The 27,235-nt window shown below is 49.9% G+C and overlaps 1 protein-coding gene across 1 annotated transcript in view; it reads left to right on the top strand.

Moving 5' to 3' along the window:
• The window catches only part of LOC141476578 (mothers against decapentaplegic homolog 7-like), a 30,418-nt gene extending 14,390 nt beyond the window's left edge, over positions 1 to 16,028 (top strand). Inside the window, 1 exon segment of the mRNA XM_074165337.1 lies at positions 15,490 to 16,028. Within this exon segment, the coding sequence (XP_074021438.1) occupies positions 15,490 to 16,028 (539 nt within the window).
• The last annotated feature ends 11,207 nt before the right edge of the window (positions 16,029 to 27,235 follow it).

Here is a 27,235-nt window from a genome sequence, read left to right on the forward strand (position 1 = left end):
GGCAAGAAAAGAGCTTTTCTGGGCAAGCATTGCAGGGATTTTCCATCCCCATCCAGGGAAGGGTGGGGGCTCGCATCCCCCATGCACAAACCTGGGTCCACAGGAGCCACCCTTGGGGGGGGGGGGTGTGTGTCTCTTTGCTGATGGCCTCAAGTTGTCCAGTCCAAAAAGCTTTTTCCAGGGTTTTTTTATGCGATGGGGGATGTGACGCGGTGTTTGCCAACAGACAGCCCTTCTCTCCCCTTTTCTTTTCTGTTTTCTTTTTTATTTTTCCCTTGTTTTTTCCGCCCCCCCCCCCCCCCCCCCTCTTTCGGGTAGCCATTTAAATGCGTGACGATAACTTTCACCCTGTTAATTAACAGGAAACATTGGGACAAGACAGGAAATTACATCAGTCTTTTATGAGGAAAGAGCCAAGAAAAAAAAAAAAAATACAAGAAAACATAGTTATTAGTGAAAGGAAAGAAAGTGCCGGGGGAGGAGGAGAAAGAAAAGGAGAAAAAAAAGGAAGAGAAACTCCCCCCCCTGTCCCGTGGGCTCTGCTTTTCCGAGGGAGGCTGCTCCGGGGCTTTTATTTTATTTTTATTATGTCGAAAAAATATTTGACTAGCGGGGTCACCTTTGCTTGAGCGCGACGCTCGAGCTTCCCCGGGAATCTTGGTTTTTTCGGTGGTTTTTTTTTGTTTTTTTTTTTTTTTTTCATGGCTTTTCTCAGCTTCCTTCCCCAAACTGTGAGGCCTAGGAAGCTCTTGGCCGGGAGACTAATTTTGGTTTGGCTGCTCAGCCCTTCAAATTGGTCCCCACCCAGTGTCATTATCTTGGTTTTAACTTGCAAGGGGAAAAAAAGAGAAAAAAAACACCCTGTAAGAGCTGGCTCAGCCCTTCTCTACCCTTTTAACCTCGCTGCATGAAAAAACCTACCCACTTTGGCTCCCCGGTTGAGTTGTGCCGGCAACGCCGAAGCACCGCGGGGTGGTTGGTTGCGGGAGGTCCTGGGGATGCTCTTCCATGTGCGATGGTGGGTACGCATCTCTGTGATCCTTCCTCATCCTCCCTTGGAGATGAAGGAGGATGCCTGGTGAGGTGGTTGCGGGAGGTCCTGGAGATGCTCTTCCATGTGCGATGGTGGGTACCCGGCTCTGTGATCCTTCCTCATCCTCCCTTGGAGATGAAGGAGGATGCCTGGTGAGGTGGTTGCAGGAGGTCCTGGGGATGCTCTTCCATTCCATGTGCGATGGTGGGTACGCATCTCTGTGATCCTTCCTCATCCTCCCTTGGAGATGAAGGAGGATGCCTGGTGAGGTGGTTGCGGGAGGTCCTGGGGATGCTCTTCCATTCCATGTGCGATGGTGGGTACGCATCTCTGTGATCCTTCCTCATCCTCCCTTGGAGATGAAGGAGGATGCCTGGTGAGGTGATTGCGGGAGGTCCTGGGGATGCTCTTCCATTCCATGTGCGATGGTGGGTACGCATCTCTGTGATCCTTCCTCATCCTCCCTTGGAGATGAAGGAGGATGCCTGGTGAGGTGGTTGCAGGAGGTCCTGGGGATGCTCTTCCATTCCATGTGCGATGGTGGGTACGCATCTCTGTGATCCTTCCTCATCCTCCCTTGGAGATGAAGGAGGATGCCTGGTGAGGTGGTTGCGGGAGGTCCTGGGGATGCTCTTCCATTCTATGTGCGATGGTGGGTACCCGGCTCTGTGATCCTTCCTCATCCTCCCTTGGAGATGAAGGAGGATGCCTGGTGAGGTGGTTGCGGGAGGTCTTGGAGATGCTCTTCCATGTGCGATGGTGGGTATGCATCTCTGTGATCCTTCCTCATCCTCCCTTGGAGATGAAGGAGGATGCCTGGTGAGGTGGTTGTGGGAGGTCCTGGAGATGCTCTTCCATGTGCGATGGTGGGTATGCATCTCTGTGATCCTTCCTCATCCTCCCTTGGAGATGAAGGAGGATGCCTGGTGAGGTGGTTGTGGGAGGTCCTGGAGATGCTCCTCCATGTGTGATGGTGGGTACCCGACTCTGTGATCCTTCCTCATCCTCCCTTGGAGATAAAGGAGGATGCCTGGTGAGGTGGTTGCAGGAGGTCCTGGTGATGCTCTTGGTGATGGTCCTCCATGTGTGATGGTGGGTACCTGGCTTTGTGGTCGTTCCTCATTATCCCTTGGAGATGAAGATGGCTGTTGGGTGGTTGCAGGAGGTCCTGGTGATGCTCCTCCCTGTGTGATGGTGGGTACGCATCTCTGTGGTCCTTCCTCATCCTCCCTCAGGGATGAAGTAAGATGGCCAGTGGGGTGGTTGCTGGTTGCAGGAGGTTTTGATGTGCCGTGGTGGGTACCCAGCTCTGTGGTCCTTCCTCATCCTCCCTTGGGGATGAAAGAAGATGTGCAGTGGGTGGTTGCAAGACGTCCTAGGGATGTGCTTGGTGATGCTCCTCCATGTGCAGTGGTGGGTACCCAGCTCTGTGGTCCTTCCTCATCCTCCCTTGGGGATGAAAGAAGATGTGCAGTGAGTGGTTGCAAGACGTCCTAGGAATGCGCTTGGTGATGCTCCTCCATGTGCAGTGGTGGGTACCCAGCTCTGTGGTCCTTCCTCATCCTCCCTTGGAGATGAAGGAAGATGCCTGGTGGGGTCATTGCAGGAGGTCCCAGTGACGCTCCTCCTGTACGATGGTGGCTACCCAGCTCTGTGGTCCTTTGTCATACTCCCTCAGGGATGAAGGAAGATGCCTGGGGCGGGGGGTTGCAGGAGGTCCTGGTGATGCTCCTCCCTGTGTGATGGTGGGTACCTGGCTCTGCAGTCCTTCCTCATCCTTCCTTGGGGATGAAGGAAGATGCCTGGTGAGGTGGTTGCAGGAGGTCCTGGTGATGCTCTTGGTGATGCTCCTCCCTGTGTGATGGCAGGTACCCAGCTCTGTGATCCTATGTCATCCTCCCTCAGCGATGAAGCAAGGTGCCTGGTGGGGTGGTTGCAGGAGGTCCTGGTGATGTTCTCAGTGATGCTCCTCATGTGCAGTGGCAGGTGCCCAGCTCTGCAGTCCTTCCTCATCCTCCCTCATCCTCCCTCAGGGATGAAGTAAGATGCCCAGTGGGGTCGTTGCAGGAGGTCCCAGTGATGCTCTTCTATGTGCGATGGAGAGTACCTGGCTCTGTGGGCCTTCCTCATTCTCCCTCAGGGATGAAATGAGATGCCTGGTGGGCTGGCTGAGCTTTGGTGAGCAGTCTCTGGGGTGAAGTCCTGGTTCGCGTGGGCTTTCCCAGCTTTTCCCTGAATACCTGGGTGGGTGGAAAGCACATTTCTCCATTAAATGAGTAACTCGGAACCCCTTGGGCTGTTCAGCCTTGTTGCAAGTATGTGTAGATAATAAGCGAGGCTACGGACGGTTATGTATTGATCAAAATCTATTCAACCTACAGATATGTATAGGTTGAACATAAATACATTGAATATATTCAAATATATATATTGAATATATTGAATATATATTATAATTATATATAGTACATGGATATATTCAATTTATGATGAATATATTCTCTCTATATAATTGTATATAGAACATACAGGTTGAATATTCAATATATTCACTATATATTATATTGAATTATATATAATATATATATTGATTGAATAGATTTTGTTTGCGGAGCCGCCAAAACGGCATTAATAAGGGCTGGTTTTGCATCAGAGAAACTCGGGTGTTGGGAAGGTGGGGAAAGCTCAAACATCCTTCACTTTTACAACCGGTGGAGTTGGCTCCAAATCCGGCGATTTTCGGTGGTGGAAACCAATGAGTTGAATTTATAGATGCTAAAAATTGCCGGGCATCACCGCCGAGGGGGAGCTCCCTCCACGGCGGGTGATACAAAATAATACTGATGAGATGGTGTATCTGTTTGCACCGTGGTGTGCAAGGTGAGGTTTTTCAGCAGAAAAGCAGGGAAAATGGCAAAATAGCCAAGAAATTTAACAGTGAGATGAGTTGCTGCTCGCCCACGCGGGACGGCTGCCGGTGACCCCGTGGCTGGGCTCCGGCGGCACCTTCCCAGGCAGAGCGGACGGAGTAAATAACTCCATAAAATCATCCTTCGAGCAGGCATCAAATAACAGGAGTTTTATTTGGAAAAGGAGTTGGGAGCCTGAAGTTACATCACTGCGTTTGAACTGATGAATTCATTTTCTTTGGAAGCCAGGCTGAGACTTTTTAGCTCATTATAAGGAACAAACCCATAAATCTTCATACGCGGAGGCCCGTAGTTTTCCTGTTCTTTGTCACAGCCGAGCATGGAAAATGTATCCCGGGTGTCAAGAGCACGAAACCTTGACACACCTGAGATGTTACACCAAGGTTTTTTTTTTTTTTCTGGAGCAGCCGGTGTGGTGGTGGGTTTGCTGAGCCCCAAATTCCCCACGGCTTTGTCCCCATGGGAGGATGCTGCTGGTTTTGGTGATGCCCACATCCCCTGGGCTTTGTCCCCATGGGGGAATGCTGCTGGGTCTTGGTGATGCCCAAATCTCCTGGGCTTTGCCACCATGGGAGGATGCTGCTAGGTCTTGCTGGTGCCCAAATCCCCTGGGCTTTGTCCCTGTGGGAGGATGCTGCTGGGTCTTGGTGATGCCCAGATCTCCTGGGCTTTGTCCCAGTGGGAGGATGCTGCTGGGTCTTGGTGATGCCCAGATCTCCTGGGCTTTGTCCCTGTGGGAGGATGCTGCTGGGTCTTGGTGATGCCCAGATCTCCTGGGCTTTGTCCCAGTGGGAGGATGCTGCTAGGTCTTGGTGATGCCCAGATTCCTTGGGCTTTGTCCCCACGGGAGGACGCTGCTGGGTCTTGGTGATGCCCAAATCTCCTGGGCTTTGTCTGCACGGGAGGACACTGCTGGGTCTTGGTGATGCCCAAATCTCCTGGGCTTTGTCTGCACGGGAGGACACTGCTGGGTCTTGGTGATGCCCAAATCCCCTGGGCTTTGTCCCCATGGGGGGATGCTGCTGGGTCTTGATGATGCCACCCCAGCTGAGGTGCGGTCCCTGCCTGGGACACAGCTCTGCCTCTGCCACCGAAAACAGGGTGGGATGAGTGCAAGGAGCTTTTTTAGGGTTTTTTTTAAAATCCACAGGATGCCGACCTGCCCCGTTTTATAGCCCAGGGCAAACCTCTGCCGGCCTCCGTCTGCGAAAGGGGGGTGCCAACTCCGCCGGAGTGCCGGGAGGGTTAATTACTTAATGAATGTAATATTCTCTATAATTGCTAAGCGTTATTAATCCAGAGCGAAGTGAGAGGCGAGGGGAGGGGTGGTGTGCGCCTGGCCAGGCTTGTGAACTCCATCCAAATGCTATCCATCCATCCATCCATCCATCCATCCCTTGCTTGCCCCCTACCCGGGTAGGGGCCGGTGCCGTCCGTCCGTCCGTCTGCCCGTCCGTCTGTCCGTCCGTCCCTGGGCGGCGACCCGGCCGGTACGTGAGCGTGCTTCGCCGCCTGCTCTTAGGAATAGGCGTGATTAGATTATGAAGGCAGACAGAAGTAATGATTAACTTTTTCAGTCTGCATGCTGTCTCCAGTCTGGCGCTGGGTGTTTTTTTTTCCCCCCTAAGTAAGCCCTGGCCCCGCGTCGACAGGGTATTAGGTTGTAAAGAAAGCCAGGAGGAATGAAGGCAAGGGAGGGGAAAGCAGGGGGGGGGGGAGGGAGCCTTTTCCATCGGATCCGGGACTGGAATTTATTGGCAGGAATGCAGTAAATGCTCCAAATGCCAGCCCAGCTAAACAGTTTTCATAATTGTTACGGAGCGGGGCACGACGGGCGTGAAAAGGACTTTTGTTCCAAGCCTGCTTTTTTTCCATGGGTTTACATCCCGGCGAAGGGATGCTGCTCTGGGAAAGGGAGCTGGGAGGGTGGGAGGAGGTGGTCTTTTTTTTTTTTTGCCGGGGGGGGGGGGTGGAGTGGGGGAAACCACATATTTACGTCTGTTTTCGGTCTTTGGGGAGAATTCTAGGTCGGTTGTACTGCGAGGAGAGGCTTTTTTCTTTTCTTTTTCGGTGTTGAAATGAGAGCGGCGGCGATGCCGCGTGTGTGCGCGTGGAATGCGTTTGGGGGGGGGGGGGTGGGGGGAGGAGGGAGGGAGGGAAGAAAGAAAAAAAAAAAAAAAAAAAAAGAAAATCCCAACACACATCTGGGTATTAGGTATCCGTTTGGAAATCCTAGACTGCTCTGCTTCAGTTTTTATTAAGGTCTTTACAAGGTTTTTTAACGTGTAACCCACATAGCGACATGTTGTCGGTGGAGAGCTGTGGCTTTCCTGGGGGGCCGTACCCCCGCCCTCCCCGGGGCATCGACGGGTACCAGGCGACCTCCCCCCCTTCTCCCCACCACCGCCCAGCTCCTTCATTTTTAATTGCAAAAGCTTTTTAAGGTCTTCGTCCTCTAAAACCAAGCGCGGTGGCTGCGTCGAGGGGGGCTGTGACCCCGGGGTTGGCCTGGTGGCCTCTGGTGGCTTCGGCATCCTCATCAGTGGCGTAACCCTGTGCTGGAAGAGGGTGATGGGCCAGGATGGTGTCGCGAAAGCCTCCAGCGCAACCCAAGCCAGGAGAGATATATTTTGGCAAGCTCATCCTCGGGTCTCATTTGCACCGTCGTTAAGTCCTTTGTGTGCTGGTTTCTCCTTCTCAGAAGGTTTCTGGTTAAAATCAGGGTTGGGTTTGGGTGGAGAAGAGGTGTGTCTTGGTGGCTGCTGAGGAACGTCTCCCAGGAGCTTGGGCTGGTACCAACCCCAGGGTTGCTTGAGGGTCGCATGGCATCATCTCATGAATGCTAGCTTGGGCTTCCTGCATTTTCCAGAGAAGCCTCTTGGCTGATTGTCATTAAAATGTCATTATTCCGGGTTGCTGCCAGGTGAGGGGAGGGGGATGGAGGGTCCTGTGATGCCTCCTGAGCCAGAAAGTCCTTCCAGGACATCTCCGTCAGGGCTGGAGAACAGACACAGAGACACAAACAGCAAAAATAGGGTTTCTGGGGGGGGGGGGGGGTTCCACGTGGACCTGGTGGCTGCGGCGGGGGCGGGGGGGGCGATTGTCTTAGAAACCCCATGGATGTTGGCAGCACCCCTCCGGAAGGATCTCCCCTCTTGAAGCATCCCGTGGTCCCACCCTACTGGGCCGGGTTGGAGCTTAGGGAAGGGATTCCCGTCCTACTGCTTTTTTGAAACAAGGGAAAAAAAGTTTTCCCACACCTTTGAGGGGTGCAGGAGGAGAGGCAGATAAAGAAGGTTCTTTAAATTAAAACTTCAAAAATAATTAGGCCGACTGTATACTAAACAACAGCAAAGAGGCCCATTTACTGTAAATATTATGAATGGATTTGGCTGCCTTCTTCATCCCCACCCTTCCTCTAAGGCTTTTCTCTGAGCTGAGTCGAAATTCGGCCTTCAGACAGCGTGGTACTCTATAATTTGCATGGCTGATGAGGCCCCAAGCCTGGTACGGAGGAAACTGGAGTCAGCTGGCTCCTCTCTAACCGCTGGAGACGGGCAGACAGGCATTTTTGGTGTGTGCCTGCGTGGTTGGTTTGTTGGTTGGTTTTTGGTTGGTTTTTTTTTTTTTTTTTCTCTCTCCCCTTGTAGCTCCAGCCTTGCTGGGCTTTGAAAGCAAATGGGCGCGCGCGCACGCGCACACACACACACACAAAAAAAAAAAAGAGGTTCATCTCTTCTCGAGTCGTTTTTAGCCGTGGTTATTGATTAATCACTGTAATTAGACAGGAGCGGTGACTAATAGGATGTTTATGAATCAAACTTCTGGGTTGGTGGACTCCATGAACTCAGCAGTTTCGCTTTGGTTCTTGCTTTGCCGTCCTTCGGCGCCGGGGACATGGGGGAGCTGGGCTTCCTTCCCACGTATATATTGATCACCCTATATTTTTCGAGCTTGGACTTTGCCATACTGGTTCTTGAGGCTTTGTAGGTCTGCAACAACATGCTTGCAGGAACCCTTTCTTGGTTTGTTTTCTTGAATTAACCCTCAAAAGTCAGGGCTGGATTCCAGGTTGGGAGAAGGTGGACTCCCAGCAAGTTGGGGTAGGAACCTTAGGGGATGTCCTCAGGGTTTGGTCATCTCCTCTACCCACCATCTAACCCGACCTCGTTTTTTTGTCTTGATTTCACAAGAGGTTTTCCCAGCCATGGTGAAGGTGATGGAAGTTCTTGGTTGAGTCACCAGGGGACCGAGCAGAGCACTCCCAAGCTCGTAGGTCACTGCTGATACGAGTCTGAACCAAAGCCTCTAGTTACAAATACCGGGAAATCCCAGACACTCCTTCCCTGGTGGCTTCTGCCTCATTTTATCCTCTGTGTCCCCATCAGACTCTCAAGTTTTCAAATCTGGTGGCAACATCTCGGCTTCTGGACACCGAACCTTAAAAAACTTCAGCAAATTGAAGTCTTGGGGGGAAACTCAGGGGGGACGTTTATTTTCCTGCAAGGTTGCCTTATTTCGCGAGGAGCAAGGAGCCATTCGAGTGGTTGGGTGGACAACTTGTTAATGAATTAAAGAAATAATCTTAAGGCTCTTTAGCCTGCATGACTACTGTACGTGTTGAGTAATAAGAGCTGCCTAATTAGACATAGACACAAATTTATGGTCTAGCCTGTCAATCTGCGGATTAAGGGCTCCATAAGTACCTACTGACACGATGGGCTGTAATGGCTCCTAAAGAGATGTTATGGTCTATCGTGTGAATAATCCACAGATTAAGGGCTCCCTAAGTATGTGTTGACGTGACCCACTGTCCCGGCTCTTTGGGGGGCTCTTGTGTTGGCACGGTGGAGGGACCCCACGGGCCACCTTGGCACGGTGGCATCCCTGCAGTAGGTAAAGGTTTTATTTTCTCTGCAAACAACAGGAGCTTAACGCACGACCATCCTCTAAATCAGTCTTTCAGAAACCATCCCAGCCATCAAAAGCCGGGGCGGGGGGGGGACAGAGGGGGTGGTTGAGGAAGCTGAAGCCGTCTGGCCCTTGTGTGTGTGTGTGGGAGGGGGGGGGATATAAAAAGTTTGGGGCAAACATTGCCGTGGGTGGTGTCTCCAGGCTGCCCACAAACTCCGTTAAAGGCACAAAGACCCTATTCTGCAGCAGGATATATCCTTTAATTTAAATTTTTTTTTTTTTTTTTTTTTGCTTTGCTTTTGCAAAGCAGACCTGGAAATCTGGCTTGGAAGGATTTTTCTTGGGGTTTGGTTTTTTTTTTTTTTGTTTTGTTTGTTCCCCCACCCAAGTAGCCTGTAAATTACCCGAGAGACTAGAAAGGAAGGAAAATTTCCCGTTTTGTTGCCCGTTTTTCTTTGCTTGGATGAGCTGTATGGTTGCACGTCATGCTAGGTGTTCTCCTCACCGTGATGTAATGCCTGGTGGCTTCTTGAGTAAGAGTTCAGGGCAGTGTTTTTCCTGAAGTCCTGCAAAAAACAGCCCTTGCCAGTAACACAAGGGGCAAAACTGCAAGTGGAGTGCCCCGAGCTGCCCTGAGGACCCTCAAGATCCGGAAAAAACCCATAAAAAGCTCTGGGATTTGTGTCTCCGTCTCTTCCATCTCGACAAGCAGGAGAAGATGATGGGTATTGGCTCTGCCCCGGCCTCGCAAATGCCGCTTAAGGTCAGCCAAGAGAGATTACCGGGCGCGAGACGCGCTGAGCTTGGTCTCAGCCATGGCCCTGGCTAGACGACACGTTGTGCTGACACCAGTCCAGCCAATTTTTTTTTTTTTTGTAAGCACAGATGCCCTCCACGTGCGTTGACGGATAAAGGAGGAAGGACCACGGGTTCATCTGCTCATCGGCAGTGCCCACATTTTCCAGCAGAAAGCTGGCTCCTGGGAAGCCAGGCAGGGATCTCACCACCTTTCCAGGTCTCTTTGCTGCCCCAGAAGTTTACGTCTGGGTCCTGGTGCTTCTAGGAAAGGTCCATAAGCCCAACCTCCTTTTGGTGCTATGACTTCTTGGTGGACATCTACATAAATTTATCCGTTGCCTTTGCCCATTGTGTTGGGTTATCGGTAGTGCGTGCAGTGTCACCTCCGCAAGTGGCCCAGGTGAAAGTACCACAAAACCTGAGCAACCTGATCTGGTTGAATGTGTCCCTGCTCATTGCAGGGGGAGTTGGACTTGATGACCTTTAAAGGTCCATTTTAACCCAGACCATTTCGATGGTTCTTTATTATTTTGGGACTCCTTATCAGGGAGGGGAGCCATAGGACGAGGGGTAACGGTTTTAAGTTGAAAGAGGGGAGATTGAGATGACATCTCAGGAAGAAATTCTTTGCTGTGAGGGTGGTGAGACCCTGGCCCAGGTTGCCCAGAGAAGCTGTGGCTGCCCCATCTCTGGAGGTGTTCAAGGCCAGGTAGGACGGGGCTTTGATCAACCTGGTCTGGTGGGAGGTGTCCCTGCCCATGGCAGGGGGTTGGAACTGGATGGTCTTTTAAGGTCCCTTCCAACCCAAACCGTTCTATGATTCTATGAAAATGAGGAGACTTTTTGTTAGAGGTTCAAGGTAGATGATGCTGTGGTGAGTTTTGTGTCAGGGTTGATGTTTGGTGCGAAATCCATCCCCAGGGATCACAGGAATGAGGGAGAGGAGGGGGTGTTGATGGTGAGAACTTTGGGAAGAGCACAAGAAGATGCTTTGGGTCAAAGCTACTCTTAAATAAGTTATCTATAAATGTACATATCTTAAAAAAGTATAAATACGTAGGTTGAAACACTTCTACAGCTGAATAAATTAATTTGCGTCTAGTCCTAAGATCGTTGAGGAAAGATCCAATTACAGACTTTTAAAAACCTAATCAGGAGCGCAGTTGTATTCCCGTTTTCAGCGCCGGGTTGTTATTATCGCAGATCTCAGTGACAACTGAGATAGCTCTTGACTTGCTCGGGACAGATGGGAGTAGTCCCGGCGGGTGAGATGGCTCAGTGTGTGCTAAACTTGCTGTTTTCTTTAGAAGTCGGTTGATTACAGGAAAACCTTTAGCTATGTCAAAACAAAACAAGGCAAAACAAAAGATCCCCAGCCCACCTCCCCTCTACGTTCATGAACTTGGCACCGGGACAAGGCTGAGCTCCAAAAGCCAGCCGGGAGCTGCGTTGGGTTTTAATTTTTAGATTTTTTTTTTATTTTTTTTTGGTAATAAATTCAGTTTTGTTGAAATGTTTCGGTTCTTCCTGAATGAGGGGGAGGGGGGACAAAAAAAAAAAAAAAAGAACTTTTTCTTCCCGAGCTCCTAATAAAACTGCCGGAGCTCAGAAAGAAAAAGTACAGATGATATGGTTTCATCATCTTAAAAGTGGAGAGAAGCCAGACCAGAAATTTTCTGCCACTTCAGGTGATGCGGGATGTGAGTCCTCCTGCCACAGCCTGGGAGAACCAAGCGTGGGGCCATAACTGGTAAATTTGGGTATTTCCATGGTGTGAATCTCCCATATCCACCTTCAGCTGGACCTTCTTGGTTTCAGCAGCTTTTCATTTTCTGAGGTTATTACTCCTGTGTCTCATCCTCCAGGATTTCTGTATGGATGTAGCATTTTCTGCAGCATCCTTCCCTGGAGCAGAATGGTGCCCTGAGCCCACGGGCAGCCTGTGCACACCCAAAAATCCTGGCTGTGGCCTTGTATTGAGCAATTTTGGGCAGGACTTGATGTTCGTAAGGGTCAAGGCAGGTGGTGGGAAACCTTACGGCCTCTGAAGCTGGTTGGTGTGTTGGGGAGTAGCTGGGATGATGCTTTTGTGGAGGACACTCCCTCTTCTCCAAGGGATGCACTGGTAAAAGTCAGGACAGCCCTTTAGGAAGGTGTAAAAAATACGGAAAAATCAGTTTTTCAATGGGAACGTGATGCTGAATAATGTGGTTTTTCTGGGGCATCACTGTCTTCACCACCATCCACACCAAGCTTCCAAAATGTTGCCTCGGAAGATTTGAGGTATCGAGTTATTGCCTTGATGTCTCCCCTCCATGCAAAAATGTGCCCTGCTTCAGGCGCCCGTTCTCCGTAGACCCAACTTTGTGATCAATATGACTTAATTCTCTAAATTCCTGAGGCTAGACCTCGCTTTATTTTCAGTTATTTATATATATTTTTTTTTTTCCTTTTTTTTTTTTCTTTCCCCACAATAAGCTTGCACAATGCGCTGGGGGGGGGGGGGGGGGAGCCTGACGGAGCCCCTAGGCGGGCTGTAATGCAAACCATGGAAGAGAAGAATAAACCGATGAGAGCAGCAAATGGAGGGATGCTTAATAATGAAATAATAGCGCGGATGTTTATAGCATTAAACATTATCATTGTTTGCTGGAATACGGGAACGCTCCCAGTTTGCTGGGAGTTTTCCAGGCGTTCAGAAAGGGATGTGTTTGCTCCCAGGAGCTCATGAAAATGATGCTTTTAACTCAAAAAAGAAGAATCCCAAAGTGTTTCTCTGCCGTTTCTGGGCTGTCGCACACGAGGACACGTTGAGGGTGATGTGGCTGCAGATTTCCTGGGATCTGGGTTTCTGTGTGGGTTTGCGGCAGGCGGAGGCTGGAGTTGGATGGTGGGTCCAGATGAACCCGGCAGGGCATTTACGGCGCAAAACCCACCTGGTTTGCTTCATTTGCCCAGACCTATGGTCATTACCACCAAAAAAGCCTTTTGGGGGAAAAAAAAATTCTCCATCCCTGTAGGAAGCATCTCTGCGTCATTTTTTCCTCCTCTCCTGCAACCTCTCTGCTCCTGGCTCCGGCACCCGAATGATGCCACCGGCTTTTCCCACCCCTTTTCCCGGCGGATGCCAGGAGGGTGGGAGCAGGGAGGCTCCGCCGGGGTCCCAACAGCCGTGAAAAGCGGCTTTGGTGGCGGCTGGCAGGGAGGCCTGATCCTGTTTATGCGAGCTCAGGCCTTATATTCTCATGGCTTTTTGACTAGACATCCAGTCAACAGCCGAATCCCGCAAACGGAAGAGGCTCTGGCATATTTATACTGTGTGCTGGCATTGGCTCCTTAAAAATAAAAAAAAAAAAAAAGAAAAGAAAAAAAATATCCTGGATTACCTAAGACTTGTCCTTGAGGTCTGGTCACCCCATGCCATTGAAAAACCTAGTGGGATTCATTCATGAACTTCCAGCCCTCCATAAAGGTCTGTTCATTCATAGCCAAGGCAGTTTTCTTTTTTTTTTTATTTCTTTTTTTTTTTTTTTTTCAGTTGGTTGTTTTTTTTTTTTTTTTTTAATGGGCTGGCAATTAAATAAGTCTTTGTAAGCGGCAACGAGCTACTCGCTAAGTGGTCTTCACTAATGCAAGCACAAATATCAGGTGAAAAAGTCTTCCCCCCCCCCCCGCCTCCTGAAAGGGATGCTTTTATGTTCAAACGAATAAAAACCTGTAGGAATTTCAGCGCGGCTCAATGGCCGTTGCTCCAAAATTCCCTCAACTGCTGTAAAACAAGACCCAAGGAGCTCTGAGCATCGCTGGTGGGGAGGGTGCAGCAGAGGGGGGCGATGGGTGGGTGAGATGGGGATGGATCCAAGAGCATCATCTGCCTGGATCCAGGAGCATCCTCCCTCTGGATCCAGGAGCGTCCCCCCAAAATCCTCTATTTCCCTGGCATCCCCCGAGGAGGGGGGGGGGGGGGGGAATGCCATCCTGGGGGTGTTACTGCCCCCCTGGGTGCTCCCTCGGGTGGGGGGAGTACCCCATTTGGGGTTTCACCCGGGAGCGAGGGTCTCCGTTTTGGGGCGTACGCAGTCAGGCCCATTTTTAGTAGCTGCCTCCAGCAACTGGAGAAATATTTTCCTCGCTGGCATAGAAATGAGGAAATTAAAAGTGTGTGGCTGGGCTTTTTTTTTTTGCCTTTTTTTTTTTTTTTGCCTTTTTTTTTTTTTTTTTTTTTCTTAAAAGCACAGCGCAGGGCTCGAAGCGCAACTCGGGAGACGGGAGAAAAAAAACGCTCGCGTTGGGAAAACGGGCTTATTAAGAGCCAAAAATCTAGAAAACAGGGCGGCCAGCCTGCTGTGCCCATTGATCGTGCTGGGGGCGGTTGGGGGGGGGGGGGACACGACTGGGGGGGCTGTTAAGGTGATGCAGGGAGAACTTTGGGGTGCTGGGTCACCCACCATCCCCGCTCCCGTACCTTCTCCCGTGGTGCGGAGCGGGGGGGGTGTATTTTGGTAGCCCTCCCTAACTCACATTCCCGGCTTGATTTTTTTTTTTTTTTTTTTAAATTTATTTAATATATATATTTTTTTTTTTTTAAAATACAATTATAGAGATGAATAGTTCCCAGGTCTTAACATGCCTGCCGAGGCTGGAAGGAATTACCCGCTGAGCAGTGCCGGGCTGCTAGGGATCCTCCGTCAGGAAAGGGGGGCTTTTTCACATTTCTCAGCGTCCCCCCCCCTTGCTTTTTCCTCCTACGTCGTATCCTCACTGCTCGCAGGGGCGAGGGAGCAAAAGAAGGGCTACAGGATTGAATTTTTTGGGCTTTTCGAGCTTTCTTTCGGCCATTTGTTTAATAAGCACAAGTTTTCTGGTCCCCACCATGCTGCCGTATCGTGGTGCTTTCTCATGAGTTGGGGCTTCGTCCGACATCTCCATCCTCTCCATCACCCAGGCTCTGCTTGAAGGCAGGGAAAAGCCCCATGAACTAGAGCGGGCGAGTCCTTGTCCCCTCCGGTCCCATGGGATGACCTTCAATGTGTTTTTCTTAGCAGCATCTCATGCTGCCCAGAAAGGTGGTGGAAACAGGCTGCCCAGGGAGGTGGTGGAGCCTCCATCTCTGGAGACATTCAAAACCCACCTGGACGCGCTCCTGTCCAGCCTGCTCTGGGTGGACCTGCTTTAGCAGGGGGTTGGACTAGATGGTCTCCAGAGGTCCCTTCCAACCCCTGCTATTCTGTGATTCTGATTCTGTGATTTATTTTTTTTTTTGGCATCTGTGCACAGTAGGTAGTTACTCATGGAAATGGATCCATCGTCTGGTGGGTGCAAATAAGGGGCTTTAGCATGTTCGGTCTTGCTGGATGCAGCTGGCTGGAGTATCTCATCTCTCCTGTTGGCACTGGTGGTGGTCTTAGTGATGGTTGGGGTGAGGGATGCCTGCGCCAGGGGTGCTGCTGGTGGGTCTCAAGCCGCTTCCGAAGGTGGACTTGGGTGATTCAGGACCTGTAACTGCTACCTACATCTCTAACCAGAACTAGGCAATGAAGCAGCACAGTTGACCCAAGTCAAACCTGGGTGAACTTAAATGGTCTTAATGGTGGCCTGGAGTTGACCCAAACCTGGGTCAACCTAAATGTTCTTAATGGTGGCCTTAAGACATGGCTTTTGGAAACGGTGGATGTGCTATGGGCGTTTGGTGTGTGTGTGGAGAGCATCATGAAGCCATGGGCAGGCAAGGACCTGCTAGCATTGTGTCACTTTCGGGTCATGTTAGCCCCATAATGTTCAATTTCTCCTTTTTTTTTTTCTCCTGGTCTGTAGATTCCCAAGTTCTTCAGGAGCCGGGGGATCGGTCACACTGGTGCGTGGTGGCATACTGGGAAGAGAAAACGCGCGTGGGTCGGCTGTACTCTGTCCAAGAGCCCTCCCTGGATATCTTCTATGATCTACCTCAGGGGAATGGTTTCTGCCTCGGACAGCTCAACTCGGACAACAAAAGCCAACTGGTGCAGAAGGTCCGCAGCAAGATCGGCTACGGCATCCAGCTCACCAAGGAAGTGGACGGCGTGTGGGTGTACAACCGCAGCAGTTACCCCATCTTCATCAAGTCGGCCACACTGGACAACCCCGACTCCAGGACGTTGCTGGTTCACAAAGTATTCCCGGGTTTTTCCATCAAGGCTTTTGACTACGAGAAGGCGTACAGCTTGCAGAGACCCAACGACCACGAGTTCATGCAGCAGCCATGGACCGGATTTACTGTTCAGATCAGCTTTGTGAAAGGCTGGGGCCAGTGCTACACGAGACAGTTTATCAGCAGTTGCCCGTGCTGGTTGGAGGTTATTTTTAATAACCGATGACTCGAGACAGAGTGGACTCATGACATTTATACTACTTTGCTGCTATTATTTCCTTCTGAGTGCTTGCTTTTCATGCAAACTTTTTGTTTTTGTTTTGTTTTGTTTGTTCCCCCCACCTGTTTTGAGAAATAGCTTATGGAAAGATATTTTTGGGTGGTTTTTTTTTGTTTGTTTGTTTCTTTTTTTGTTTGTTTGTTTGTTTGTTTTTGCCTTGGGGTATTTTGATAAATATATCTATTTTTTCAAAAAGTGTGAATGACCAATAACTCAGAAGGGTGCGGGGGGGGGGGGGGGGGGGATGGATCGCATGCGATAATTATTTCGCGCCTCTGAAAGGATTATCCTATGTGATCGGTGGATTCGGAAGCCACTTGCTCTATGTTACAGCTCCTTCTCTTGGATAAAAACAACAAGATACCTGTATTTTTGACGCACCACCTTCCTTCCCCTTGCCGCCAGCTGTCCCCGGTGACGGTGACACCGAGACCCCTTCCCCAGCGGTGCTAACCCCACGTTGCCGCCGAAGGATGGTGCGAAACCTTCCCAACCAGGTCTTTTACCCACCCTTTTAATTTTTATTTTTATTTTTTTTTTTTCTTTTTTCCTCTCGTTGCTGGGTTCACGTCTTGTCACTGTGTTCATCCTTCCACTGCTTTTATTATTTTTCGCGGTCATGGATTGATGCAAGGGGGAGAAAAACGACGGCGGAGAAACCTCGTGCATGGCCCGTGCTTCTTTATAATTTGAGCTGAGATGCGAAGCGACAGAAGCCTAAGCCTAAAAAACAAAAACAAAAAGAAGACAAAACAAAAGAAAAACAAATGGGAAAAAAAAACAAAAACAAAAACAAAAACAAAAGAAAAAAGTGTTCACGATAGTTGGTCTGTTGTAACCTGCTCCGATCAGGTTATCCCGGTACCATCCTATCTGGAAATGCAGTTGTGCTTTCATTTCTTCTTGAATTCATACACGAGTATGATACTTTTACACTGTTCTTAGCTCAATGAGCATGTTTAGACCTTAACATAAGCTATTTTTCTAAATATAAAGGTTTAAATGAACAAGAGAGCATTCTCATTGGAACTTTAGCATCGTAGTGCTTTGGAAATAAAACACACACAGGAAAAAAAAAAAAAAGGACTCCTTAAAAAAAAAAAAACCCTGAGATTTATTAAAGAAAAAAAAATGTATTTTATGTTATATATAAATATATTATTACTTGTAAATATAAAGACGTTTTATAAGCATCATTATTTATGTATTGTGCAATGTGTATAAACGAGAAAAAAAATAAGAAAGATGCACTTTGCTTTAATATAAATGCAAATAACAAATGCCAAATTAAAAAAAAAAAAAAAAAAAAAAGAACACGAGATTGGTGTTTTTTTCTATGGGTGTTATCATCCAGATGAATGTTTTTTCTAAAGGAGTTTTATGTTCCATTAAAAAATAAAAACCTACACTTGATCTCAGGCTGTGCCGAGTGGCTTTTTTAGTGGTGGGGATGAGGCAGGGAGGAGAGATGCTGCTCCCAAGAGGGTATGATGGGGGGGGGGGGGGGGTTGGTGGTGGGGCCACCCACCCCAGCCCTGTGTGGGACCCCTCTGGTGTGGGTGGCACCCAGATAGGGTCACTCTTGAACTTCAGGGTTCCGTTGGGCTTTGGTCCACATGGCTCTGGGCTCCCCGGTTTGGATGCACCCAAGCAGCCCAAGTCTGGAGGGGCTGGATGGATCCGGGCGGGTTGCACAGAGGTTCCCTGCTCCCTGCCCAAAATCTGCTGGAGTTATTTGTGGTGTTATTCCTGTTTCTCGTCATTTTAACGTGAAAGAACCCCCATGCCAGCGACCCAGCTCCCATTCGACACTGTCCCAGCCCCTGAAATACCAGGGGAGGCCAAGCTTCTGCTCTGTGCTGGGACAGGGGTGGCCCATGCCACCAGGCGGGGAGGCAAATTTGAGGAGAAGAGGGGAAAACCAGTCCTCAGTGGGTTTTCCTCAACTATTTCCAGCCCTCTTCAATTCCCATGCCTCTGGAAATAAAGGTTATTTTCATTTTTGCCCCGCTCACCCTGCCTTCAGGTGTTCACTGCTCCACTCTCTCACATCCTGCTTGCACGTGTCCTCTGCCAGGGAGAAGGTACCTGCAGCTCCTTTCTGCCTTTTGTGGAGATGGACCTTGAGTGGAAACCACCGGAGTCCTGGAGACTGAAGGATTTGGAGACGTAAAAGGTCCAGATGGGCTTGTAAGCTCCTCGCTACCAAAGCGCCTGGACTCCAGGAATGTGACTTCCAGCCTCTGCTGTCCTTCACGTGGTTGATGGCCGTAGCAGTAGATCGGGCTTTGTGAGGCATCTGGACTGGGATTGCTCAACACTGTGTTTTTCTATTCAATGGAGATGTGCCCAACCCAGAGGGATTTATTGAGATACAGTGTTTGGTTTGCTCTGAATGGACTGTGCCTTCGGTTGGATTCATGTCACCGAGCCCACAAACCAGCTTCAAAATGGCTTTTGATCATGTGTGAGATTTGCATGGGAGTTTTGTTTCCAAGCTTTCACCCTTCAGTTGGGAGTCAGCATCGAAGGCTGAGGGCGTGGTGGATGGTTGGTATGCACTAAGAGACACCTGGAAGGGCATATGTTGGGATAAGGTCATCTACACCACAATTTGGCTCATTTCCTTTCCATTCTGCACCAGCAGACTTGAAATAATCCAATCATCACATCATACCTTCGTGGACCAGCTTCATCAGAAGCTCCTGCCTGTGTCCTCGAGAACCACCCAGGCAACACAGCATCAGAGGCTCTGCAGATGAAGGAGACAACTTTATTACAAAACCAACTCTTGACTCTTCTGAGCTATTGTAGTGTTTATCTACAGGAGCACGGCTGTGCAGGGAGGAACCTGGGGTTAGAAAGACTCCCTCCAAGTCTAGGAGCCACCAGGTCAGTGGTCACACTAGGGTTACGGTCAGCTGGCTGAGAAGTAGGCTTTTACCCTATAGTAACCAAAAGACAGGGAATATTGGGTTCACTTATACTTCTTCCACCTCCAAGCTGTTGTGCTGATGGCTGGGACTGGGTCTTTACCAAGAAGAGATGACGTGTTTTTGTCCCGGATGTACGACACCGAAGTAGCAATGAGCCACACGGCCACACCAGAGGACTCAAGGCCAGGTTGGATGTGGCTTTGAGCAACCTGGTCTGGTGGGAGGTGTCCCTGCCCAGGGCAGGGGGTTGGAACTCAATGATCTTTAAGGTCCCTTCCAACCCAAACCATTCTATGATTCTATGACTCTGCATTTCAGAGATATTTTGCAGATATTTTCACCTTGTCCCATGAGGTACGTACCATATCCTGGTGGTTAAAGCCCTGAAGCCAAATTGTAGCGTAGATCACGTTGTCTTTAGAATTGGGATCTGGGTTCTTGTCCTCCCTCATCGCTCCACGAGATGTGACCGAATCATTTAACCTTGCTGTTGCTCAGGATTTCCACTTGTGAGATGCAGAGGCTACAGACTGTTGTTCCTCCTGAGAGCTGAAAGCAGAGGGTATAAATAGCGTACCCCTAAACGAACACTCTTCACAGCAGTTTTCCAAAATACATAAGGACCATGAAGATGATCCGAGGGCTGGAGCCCCTCTGCTGTGAGAACAGGCTGAAAGAGTTGGGGGAATTCAGCCTGGAGAAGAGAAGGCTCCGGGGAGACCTTCAAGCCCCTTCCAGTCCCTAAAGGGGGCTTAGGAGAAAGATAGGAAGGGACTTTTTAGCAGGGCCTGTTGCAATAGGACATGGGGTAATGGTTTAAAACTAAAAGAAGACAGATTTAGACTAGAAGGAATATATATTTAGAATATAAGGAAGAAATACTTCATGGTGAGGGTGGTGAAACACTGGCCCAGGTTGCCCAGAGAGGTGGTAGATGCCCCATCCCTGGAAACATTTGAGGTCAGGTTGGAAGGGGGTTTGAGCAAGCTGGTCTGGTGGGAGGTGTCCCTGCCCATGGCAGGGGGGTTTGAACTGGATGATCTTTAAGATCCCTTCCAACTCAAACCATTCTATGATTCCATGATAATGCAAAGATCCAGCAAAGCCCAGAGGCTGGCTGCGGAGGTGTCCCTGTGACGGGTGCAGTGGTGGTGGGCTTTTGTATCACTTGCAAGGTGCAGCGAGGGTCTGCTGGGCCTGGGATATCCTCCACACACCCCCATTTCACACCCCATCTGACATGACTACCCCTGGACGTGGCTGGAGACATGTTGAGCCAGCTGGACCTTCAGCTGGACATGGCTTTCCAGGTCAAATCTTAGTGATTGTCTGGAGAATGAGCTGAAACACCTTGCGGAGCACTTTATTTTATGGGGATTTTTACTTGCATTCATCTGTCAAAATAAAAGACTGGGCAACGCTGCTTGCAGTAAGAAAGCTGGGAAATAATCAGGAAAACTCTGGCTTTTCAATACTACGGCAGCTTTAGCTAAAATGTTCCAGTCCTCACCTCCTGCTGAGCTAATTTTAGCCCTCATTCAATGCAAAAAAAAAAAAAAAAAAGAGAGAGAGAAATGAAAAAAGAACATGAAAGAAGGATGCTGAGCACCAGCTCATATGTGTCCCCATTCACCCAGAACTTGTTCAGCTCTAAACCTGGTAGATGCAGGGTGGGAAGTAATCTGAAGGTTAAAATAATCATAGAATCATGGTTTGGGTTGGAAGGGACATTAAAAGACCATCTAGTCACAACCCCTGCCGTGGGCAGGGACACCTCCCACCAGACCACGTTGATCAAAGCCCCCTCCAACCTGGCCTTGAACCCCTCCAGGGATGGGGCAGCCACAGCTTCTCTGGGCAACCTGGGCCAGGGTCTCACCACCCTCACAGCAAAGAAGTTCTTCCCCACATCTCATCTCAATCTCCCCTCTTGCAGTGTCAAACCCTTCCCCCTCATCCTATGGCTCCCCTCCCTGATCAAGACTCCCTCCCCGTCTCTCCTGGAGCCCACTTTAGGTATTGGAAGGCCACTATAAGGTCTCCTGGGAGCCTTCTCCAGGCTCCAACCCCAACTCTCTCAGCCTGTCCTCATAGGAGAGGGGCTCCAGCCTCCTGATCATCTTTGTGGCCCTCCGCTGGACCCGTTCCAACAGGTCCATGTCCTTCCTGTGTTGAGGACTTCAAAGCTGGACTCAGTACTCCAGGTGGGGGTCTCACCAGAGTGGAGTAGAGCGGCAGAATCACCTCCCTGGACCCGCTGGCCACACTTCTTCTGATGCAGAAAATAGAGGTTGGAGGTAAAAGTGAGGAAGCATTTCCCCTTGGCTCGGGTTTGCCGATGCTGTAAATCCATCTTTACAGCTCCGGAAAGCTCCAGCCACAGAAAGCAAAGTGCTGACCTGGTATAAACCCTGTCTGATGCGGTCCTGCTGGCCGGAGCACTACTGGAGACTTCATCTGGTCCTACCATGCTCACTTGAGGTGAATCCCTCTGCTGCTGGCCCGAGGCCAGGCTGAAACACATGCACTTACAGAAACCCTGAGTGCTGGAGGAGGTAATTTGTCAGAAATGCAGTTATGTGGCCATTCTTGATCTGGTCAAATTGGGCTGAGCCAGTAATGCCCGGATTAAGAAGGAGAACCACAGCCCCAACCTGCCCTTGGATAGAGGAGCTTTGGGCCAGAGCAGAGCCGGCTCCATCCCAAATGAAAACGCTGATGTCCAGCCTCCAGGTCACTCCTGGCCAGCAACATGATGTCCTCCTTGCTCCATGCAAGCACTTAAATTCAGGCACCTCCCCAAGTATGAGCACTCCCAGCTCCATGGACATCCTCCAACAGAGCAGCGGTGGCCCTGGGACCTCACATATCATCATGCTCTGTATGGCTTAGCTGTGGTTTCCACTCTTCCCTCCTTGGAAATCACCTTACAGAAATCTCATTCACTTAAGAGGCTCAGACATTAGCTGGTTGAGACAGTCTGAAGTCCTGATTTCCCAGTGGACAGTGAGACACGTGTCCCTCCTCTCCTCCTTTTGAAAGGATTTCTCTGGGAATTTGGGATGTCTGAAATCAATCTGTTCTAGTTAACTATATGCTTGCTTTGGTCCACGGCTCCAGCTCAATCAGTGCAAATCTTCTAATTATACACTGCGACACAGTAAATTACAGCACGGTTGGGCCTTTTCTCCCCAATGTTGCTGAGCGGTGATTGAAAAGTGCAATAAAGAAGGGTCAAACGATGTAACTTTGCTACTAAATCAGACATGAAATACTCTCAGATAGTCAACTGCTGATAAAAGATAGTGTCTATAATGGCTGATGCACTGCAAGGGAAGGAGGTACAACTCCACCATCTTGAGATCATGGTTTTCCGCAGGGGAAAACTGCTTGCAAATGGATTTCCACTGGGACCATGGTGCAGGGTCATGACCCCAGTCTCATGTGGGTGATGCTCAGCATCTGACTGGTTCCCCATCTACTCCAAGGCATCGCTGGGCTCTTGTTTTGCAGTTTGCATGCAAGCCCATTAGGTGAATGGACCCTTCTGTCCAGGCAGGACAATGTGGTGGTTATGGGCTGGTGGCTCCACACACTTCAAAGAGTGAGTCCTTGGAAAAATGTTTGCTTTATGCCGGTTGTACTTTGCTGTCAGTGTTTACTGATGTAAAGTTGGCCCAGTGGAGCTTAACTCAGTTTGTGGCCAGTAGCTCAGTTGGGTCTATATGTGTATTCATGTCCTGGTCTGCCAGGGCTTCTGGAGGCAAAGTGGTGAAGAAATGGCCTAAGATGAATTAATAAAAACTACCGGTACGTGGAAACAGAATTTGCTTTGTGTTGTCTACATGTGTTTAAAAATGTGTTCTGGTTTACTGGGCACAGGATTGGAGACAAGATGTCATGATGGGGATACATCTCTGGTGGTGCGAGGGAGGAGATGAACGTGGTGGGCTGGGACAACCGAGAGACATGTTCACAGCAAGAAGCAATGGACGGAGCTATTCCTGTGGCATTTTTTTGTGCAGTAACAGGGATTCATATGGGGTCGTGACCCTTTTTGGGCCGGGCATTGTAATGAAAAAGACCTTGCCCCAAGCAGCCTATGCATGAGAGGCAATGAGAGGTGCTCTGCTGGAGATGACAGCAAGGCCAGGATCAGATCCAACCCCCGAGTCCATGGTGGGAGAGGTCCATCCCTTGTGACCCCATTGTGTCATCAGGCTTTGGCAGGAGGGCGTCCTTGCCCAGCCTTTGCATATTTGTGCAAGGGAGTCAGAGGGACATCCCTGGGCACTCCAGTGAGTCATTGTACAACTTTCTGGGTGGCTTAAAGAGGAAATGAAACAAAAACTGAAACACTTGAGAGGCTCAGGTAGCTCTTGTGGTTAACAAGGAAGTCACCACTGTGTCACGTTTACCAGCCAAAGTCCTTGTCATCTGTTTTGGTGGAAAATCCCGGGATGTTTCCTCTTTGTCATGCTGACTGGACCAGCATCATAAACTGCCAAATTACTCCTGGTGATGAACCTGACCATCCGCTTTTTTTTTTTTTAAACACTCTGATTCCTGAAAGCTAAGATTCTCCAATGCCCACATGTCCATCTGGCCATCAGCTGCACACCCAGTAACTCCTGAACCTTGTGACGTCATTAGATCTGAAAGTGTCGTGGAAATCTTGGGGTGGAATTCAGTTCTGTTTCCAGAAATGAAAAATGTTGGGTGGAGGGAGAAGACCTACATTAGCATCTGTCCTGGAGTAGAGGCAGGTCAAGCTGTGCCATGACTTGTCCTCCTTGAAGGGCCCTGTGGTGAGAACAAGGGTGTGCTTTGCTGTCTGGGCTGGAGCAGTGGTCCTTTGGTGTCCACGCTTTTGAGATGCTCATCAGATCAGGGAGCAAGGACCAGCAGGACTGAGCAGAAGCAGGACTCCAGCTCAGTGATTAAGACATCCTGTGGGAAGGGACATTGATGTCCCCGTCCCAGCCCCGGCGTGTGCGTGGTGCCACATGCAACAACAAGATATTTATTGCAGAGGATGGGAACTCCGTGCACTCTCCCTCCTGTAAACGCACACCCATTTGAGCTGAAACAAGAGGGGGGTTCCCCTTACACCTTCCACCCACCCAACCACCCAAAGCTCAGTCTGTAGGCACCATGGGGAGGTGGGGGCTCTGAGATCCTTCAGTCAAGAAGAGCTGAGCCTCCTTGAGCCTGGTTGAGCCTGATGGCATGGGCAGATCCTCAAAACTCTTGGCTCCATCACTTGCGGTCTTGCATCTGAGCAGGGTTAGGCCTAAAGGAAGGGAGGTTGAGGCCCATTGGGTGTTAGAGCAGCTCTGAGAGTAAAATCTGGCTGGTTTCATCAGCTTTTGGTGATGGTGAAGTGTTCTCAGTCTTTCTTCGTATCAGACAGGAACAAAGCAGCGTAAGTCAGAGTACGAGATGGGTGCTGTTGGTTACCAGGGTTACAACACACGTGGGAAAAAGGAAAAAAAAATCTCATATATTGCAAGGAACTAGCGATTAATTTTACTGTAGTCACAATACTTAGGACTGGCATTGCCATGGATGTATTTATATCCACTGTCCTGTCAAAAATATGTAAGTTATTCTGAGGCATGTGCGTACCCTGAGCTGGAGCTGGGCCACCAGAGACCTCTGGGGAGCTGTTGTGCGAGAGCTGAGGGAGTCCCCAGTTATTCCCTACAGCTTCCCAGACAAGAATGCCAATCTGAATACGCTTAAAATTAGGAAAAAAAATTACATTCTAGCCCCAAAGGTATCTGTTTCGCACAAGGCACCCTGCAAAGAAAGGAGTAGGACAGCTCGGGGTCCCATCTTTCAACCAGTGAAGGGGCATAACTGGCGCCCAGTACCACACCTATTGAAGCTCGTTAGCTCAGCTTAAAGCCAACATCCTGTGGAAAATGGGTCAGAAAACAAGTTATGCCTCCCATCAGCAAGAGAAGCCAAGGCTGAGAGCTTGCAAGAGGAGGAAAACAGAAAATAAAGCTGTTGTAAAAGGGGTCTGGTGAAAGAAAGCAGAAACCAAGTGTCAAGGCATTTGTTACAGCCCAATGGAGGTGACAGAAGGGCAACCAAGCTTCTTTCGAACTTGACAGGATCTTGATCTTGATCCTGAGGGCAGCTGAGAGGGTGGTGGGGCCCCACACAACTATAGGTGGGAAGGATGCCTGGCTGAGATGACCATGGGAGCCAAGGATCATTGGTGCCAACAAAACCAACCCCCTGGAGATGCCCCAGCGCCCCAAAACACCCCACTGGAAGAGGTTTTTACTCCTTCCCCTGGAAGCGTAGGCCCTGTGGTTTGATTTTTCCAGCCCGGCACGCCGTGGGGAAGCTGGGATGAATTTCATGGTCGGAGGATTTTCTGCTTTTAATAATTGATCAAGAGCGAGCTGGGGGACAGAAAGGCTTCGTGCAGTGACTCGCTGCCTGTGGGCTCCCCGGCCCCACTGCTTCCAGTAGGGAGACGAAGCCGAGCGGGGCTGGAGGCCTGGCATTGCCTCCGCAGGACGGGCTATTAAGGGCTTAGTGCCTCCAGAACCAGGCGAAGGAGATTGCTTTCATCTTCCTGCCTGCAACATCTGGAGCCTGGACTCGTAAAACTTTCATTGTTACTTTAACCCTTTTTCTTTAGGATTTTTTTTTTGGGGGGGGGGGGGGGATATGAGGTTGCAGTTGGTGGAGCACTAAGCCCATGCAGCAGCATCACTCGTTGGAGGCACTGCCAGCTCCATCTGGAGAGAGGTACAGTGGGACTTCAAGCCACAACTGGGATCACCCCCTGGAGATTTCAGAAAGAAATTCTTTGCTGTGAGGGTGGTGAGACCCTGGCCCAGGTTGCCCAGAGAAGCTGTGGCTGCCCCATCCCTGGAGGGGTTCAAGGCCAGGTTGGAGGGGGCTTTGAGCAACCTGGTCTGGTGGGAGGTGTCCCTGCCCATGGCAGGAGATGGTTCTGGATGGGCTTTAAGGTCCCTTCCAACCCAAACCAATCTATAAGTCTATGATCTCTGGCCTGAGACAAGCTGTTGGGCCAGACCCCTAGCAGGCCAGATACCTAGCAGGGGGTATCCTATAAAACTGACATTTCTTTGGACTTCTGAGGTGTTCTGTAGGGATGCATCACTACTCTTGGCAGCACAGCTCCAGTTTTGGATTGATTTTCAGCACAGTCAACCCTGATGCTCCTAATCCAAAGCCTTTCAGCTCTTGGAGGTCACACTGAGTTCAGGAGGTAAATTTCTCACCTGGGGCATATTCTGGTTGCAGGAAAACAGATTTCCAGATAGGGACCTGCTTTGTTACAGGAAACCGATCTCCAGATACAGACCTGCTCACGGCTTGGGAAATTTCAGGAAGACGGAGACAGGGCGATTTTGGTGTTCAGAGCTCAGAAGGTTCAAATACATTCACCTCCTTCCAGTGGAGATGGACAGTCTAGTAACACAACCTCAGCTGAAGCAATAAGGGGCACAGGATCATGATAAGGTAGAATTCGAGGATCATCTAAAATGGGCCTGAAAGTGGAGATGGTGGACATGAAGAGCAGAAAACCACAGGGAACAGCAGATCTTGGTCATAAGTTTCTACCCCAAAGTCTCAGCTGCTGTTTTAAGCTCGGTGCAGGGTTCCCCACACATGAGCTCTGCTTGGTGGCTCCTGGGTGTCTACCAGCCATTTTTTTTAATAGTTGGGTTGGTGGGGCTTGGCTGGGCTCTGGGACTCCCAATGGCAGTAGCTGAGGGACAGCCCCAGGCTGTTTCAGGCACTGAAACCTCCTGACCTGAAGGACGTGAGAGACTCGTCTGGTCCAAGTGAGCTGCTCTGGGCTGAGTGATGGGGGAGGAGGAAATATGGGAGACCTTACACAGAGACAAGAAGTCACACTGGATATGGATATATCCTCCCATAACCACCATCTCTTGAGGCAACATATTTCTGCCCCTCTGCGGTGTTGCTTTAAATGGTTATACTTCAGGGTCTGCCCCTAAAAGCTGGACTTTAAGCTTGGCTTTTGGTAACTGGCCCATGGGTGTGATCTCTCCCGTGTATCTCATGGTTATGCAGTGGTCCGTGGTCCGTGGTCCATGGTAGCCTCGCTCTGCTAGGTCTTCCCACTGCTGCAGCCCTTCGGATGCATCCCTAAGCTTGTCACATGCCAGAAATGCTCTGAACGACCTCGGGCAAGCTACT

The sequence above is a fragment of the Numenius arquata genome, chromosome W, assembly GCF_964106895.1.
Source record: "Numenius arquata chromosome W, bNumArq3.hap1.1, whole genome shotgun sequence".
NCBI lineage: Eukaryota > Metazoa > Chordata > Aves > Charadriiformes > Scolopacidae > Numenius > Numenius arquata.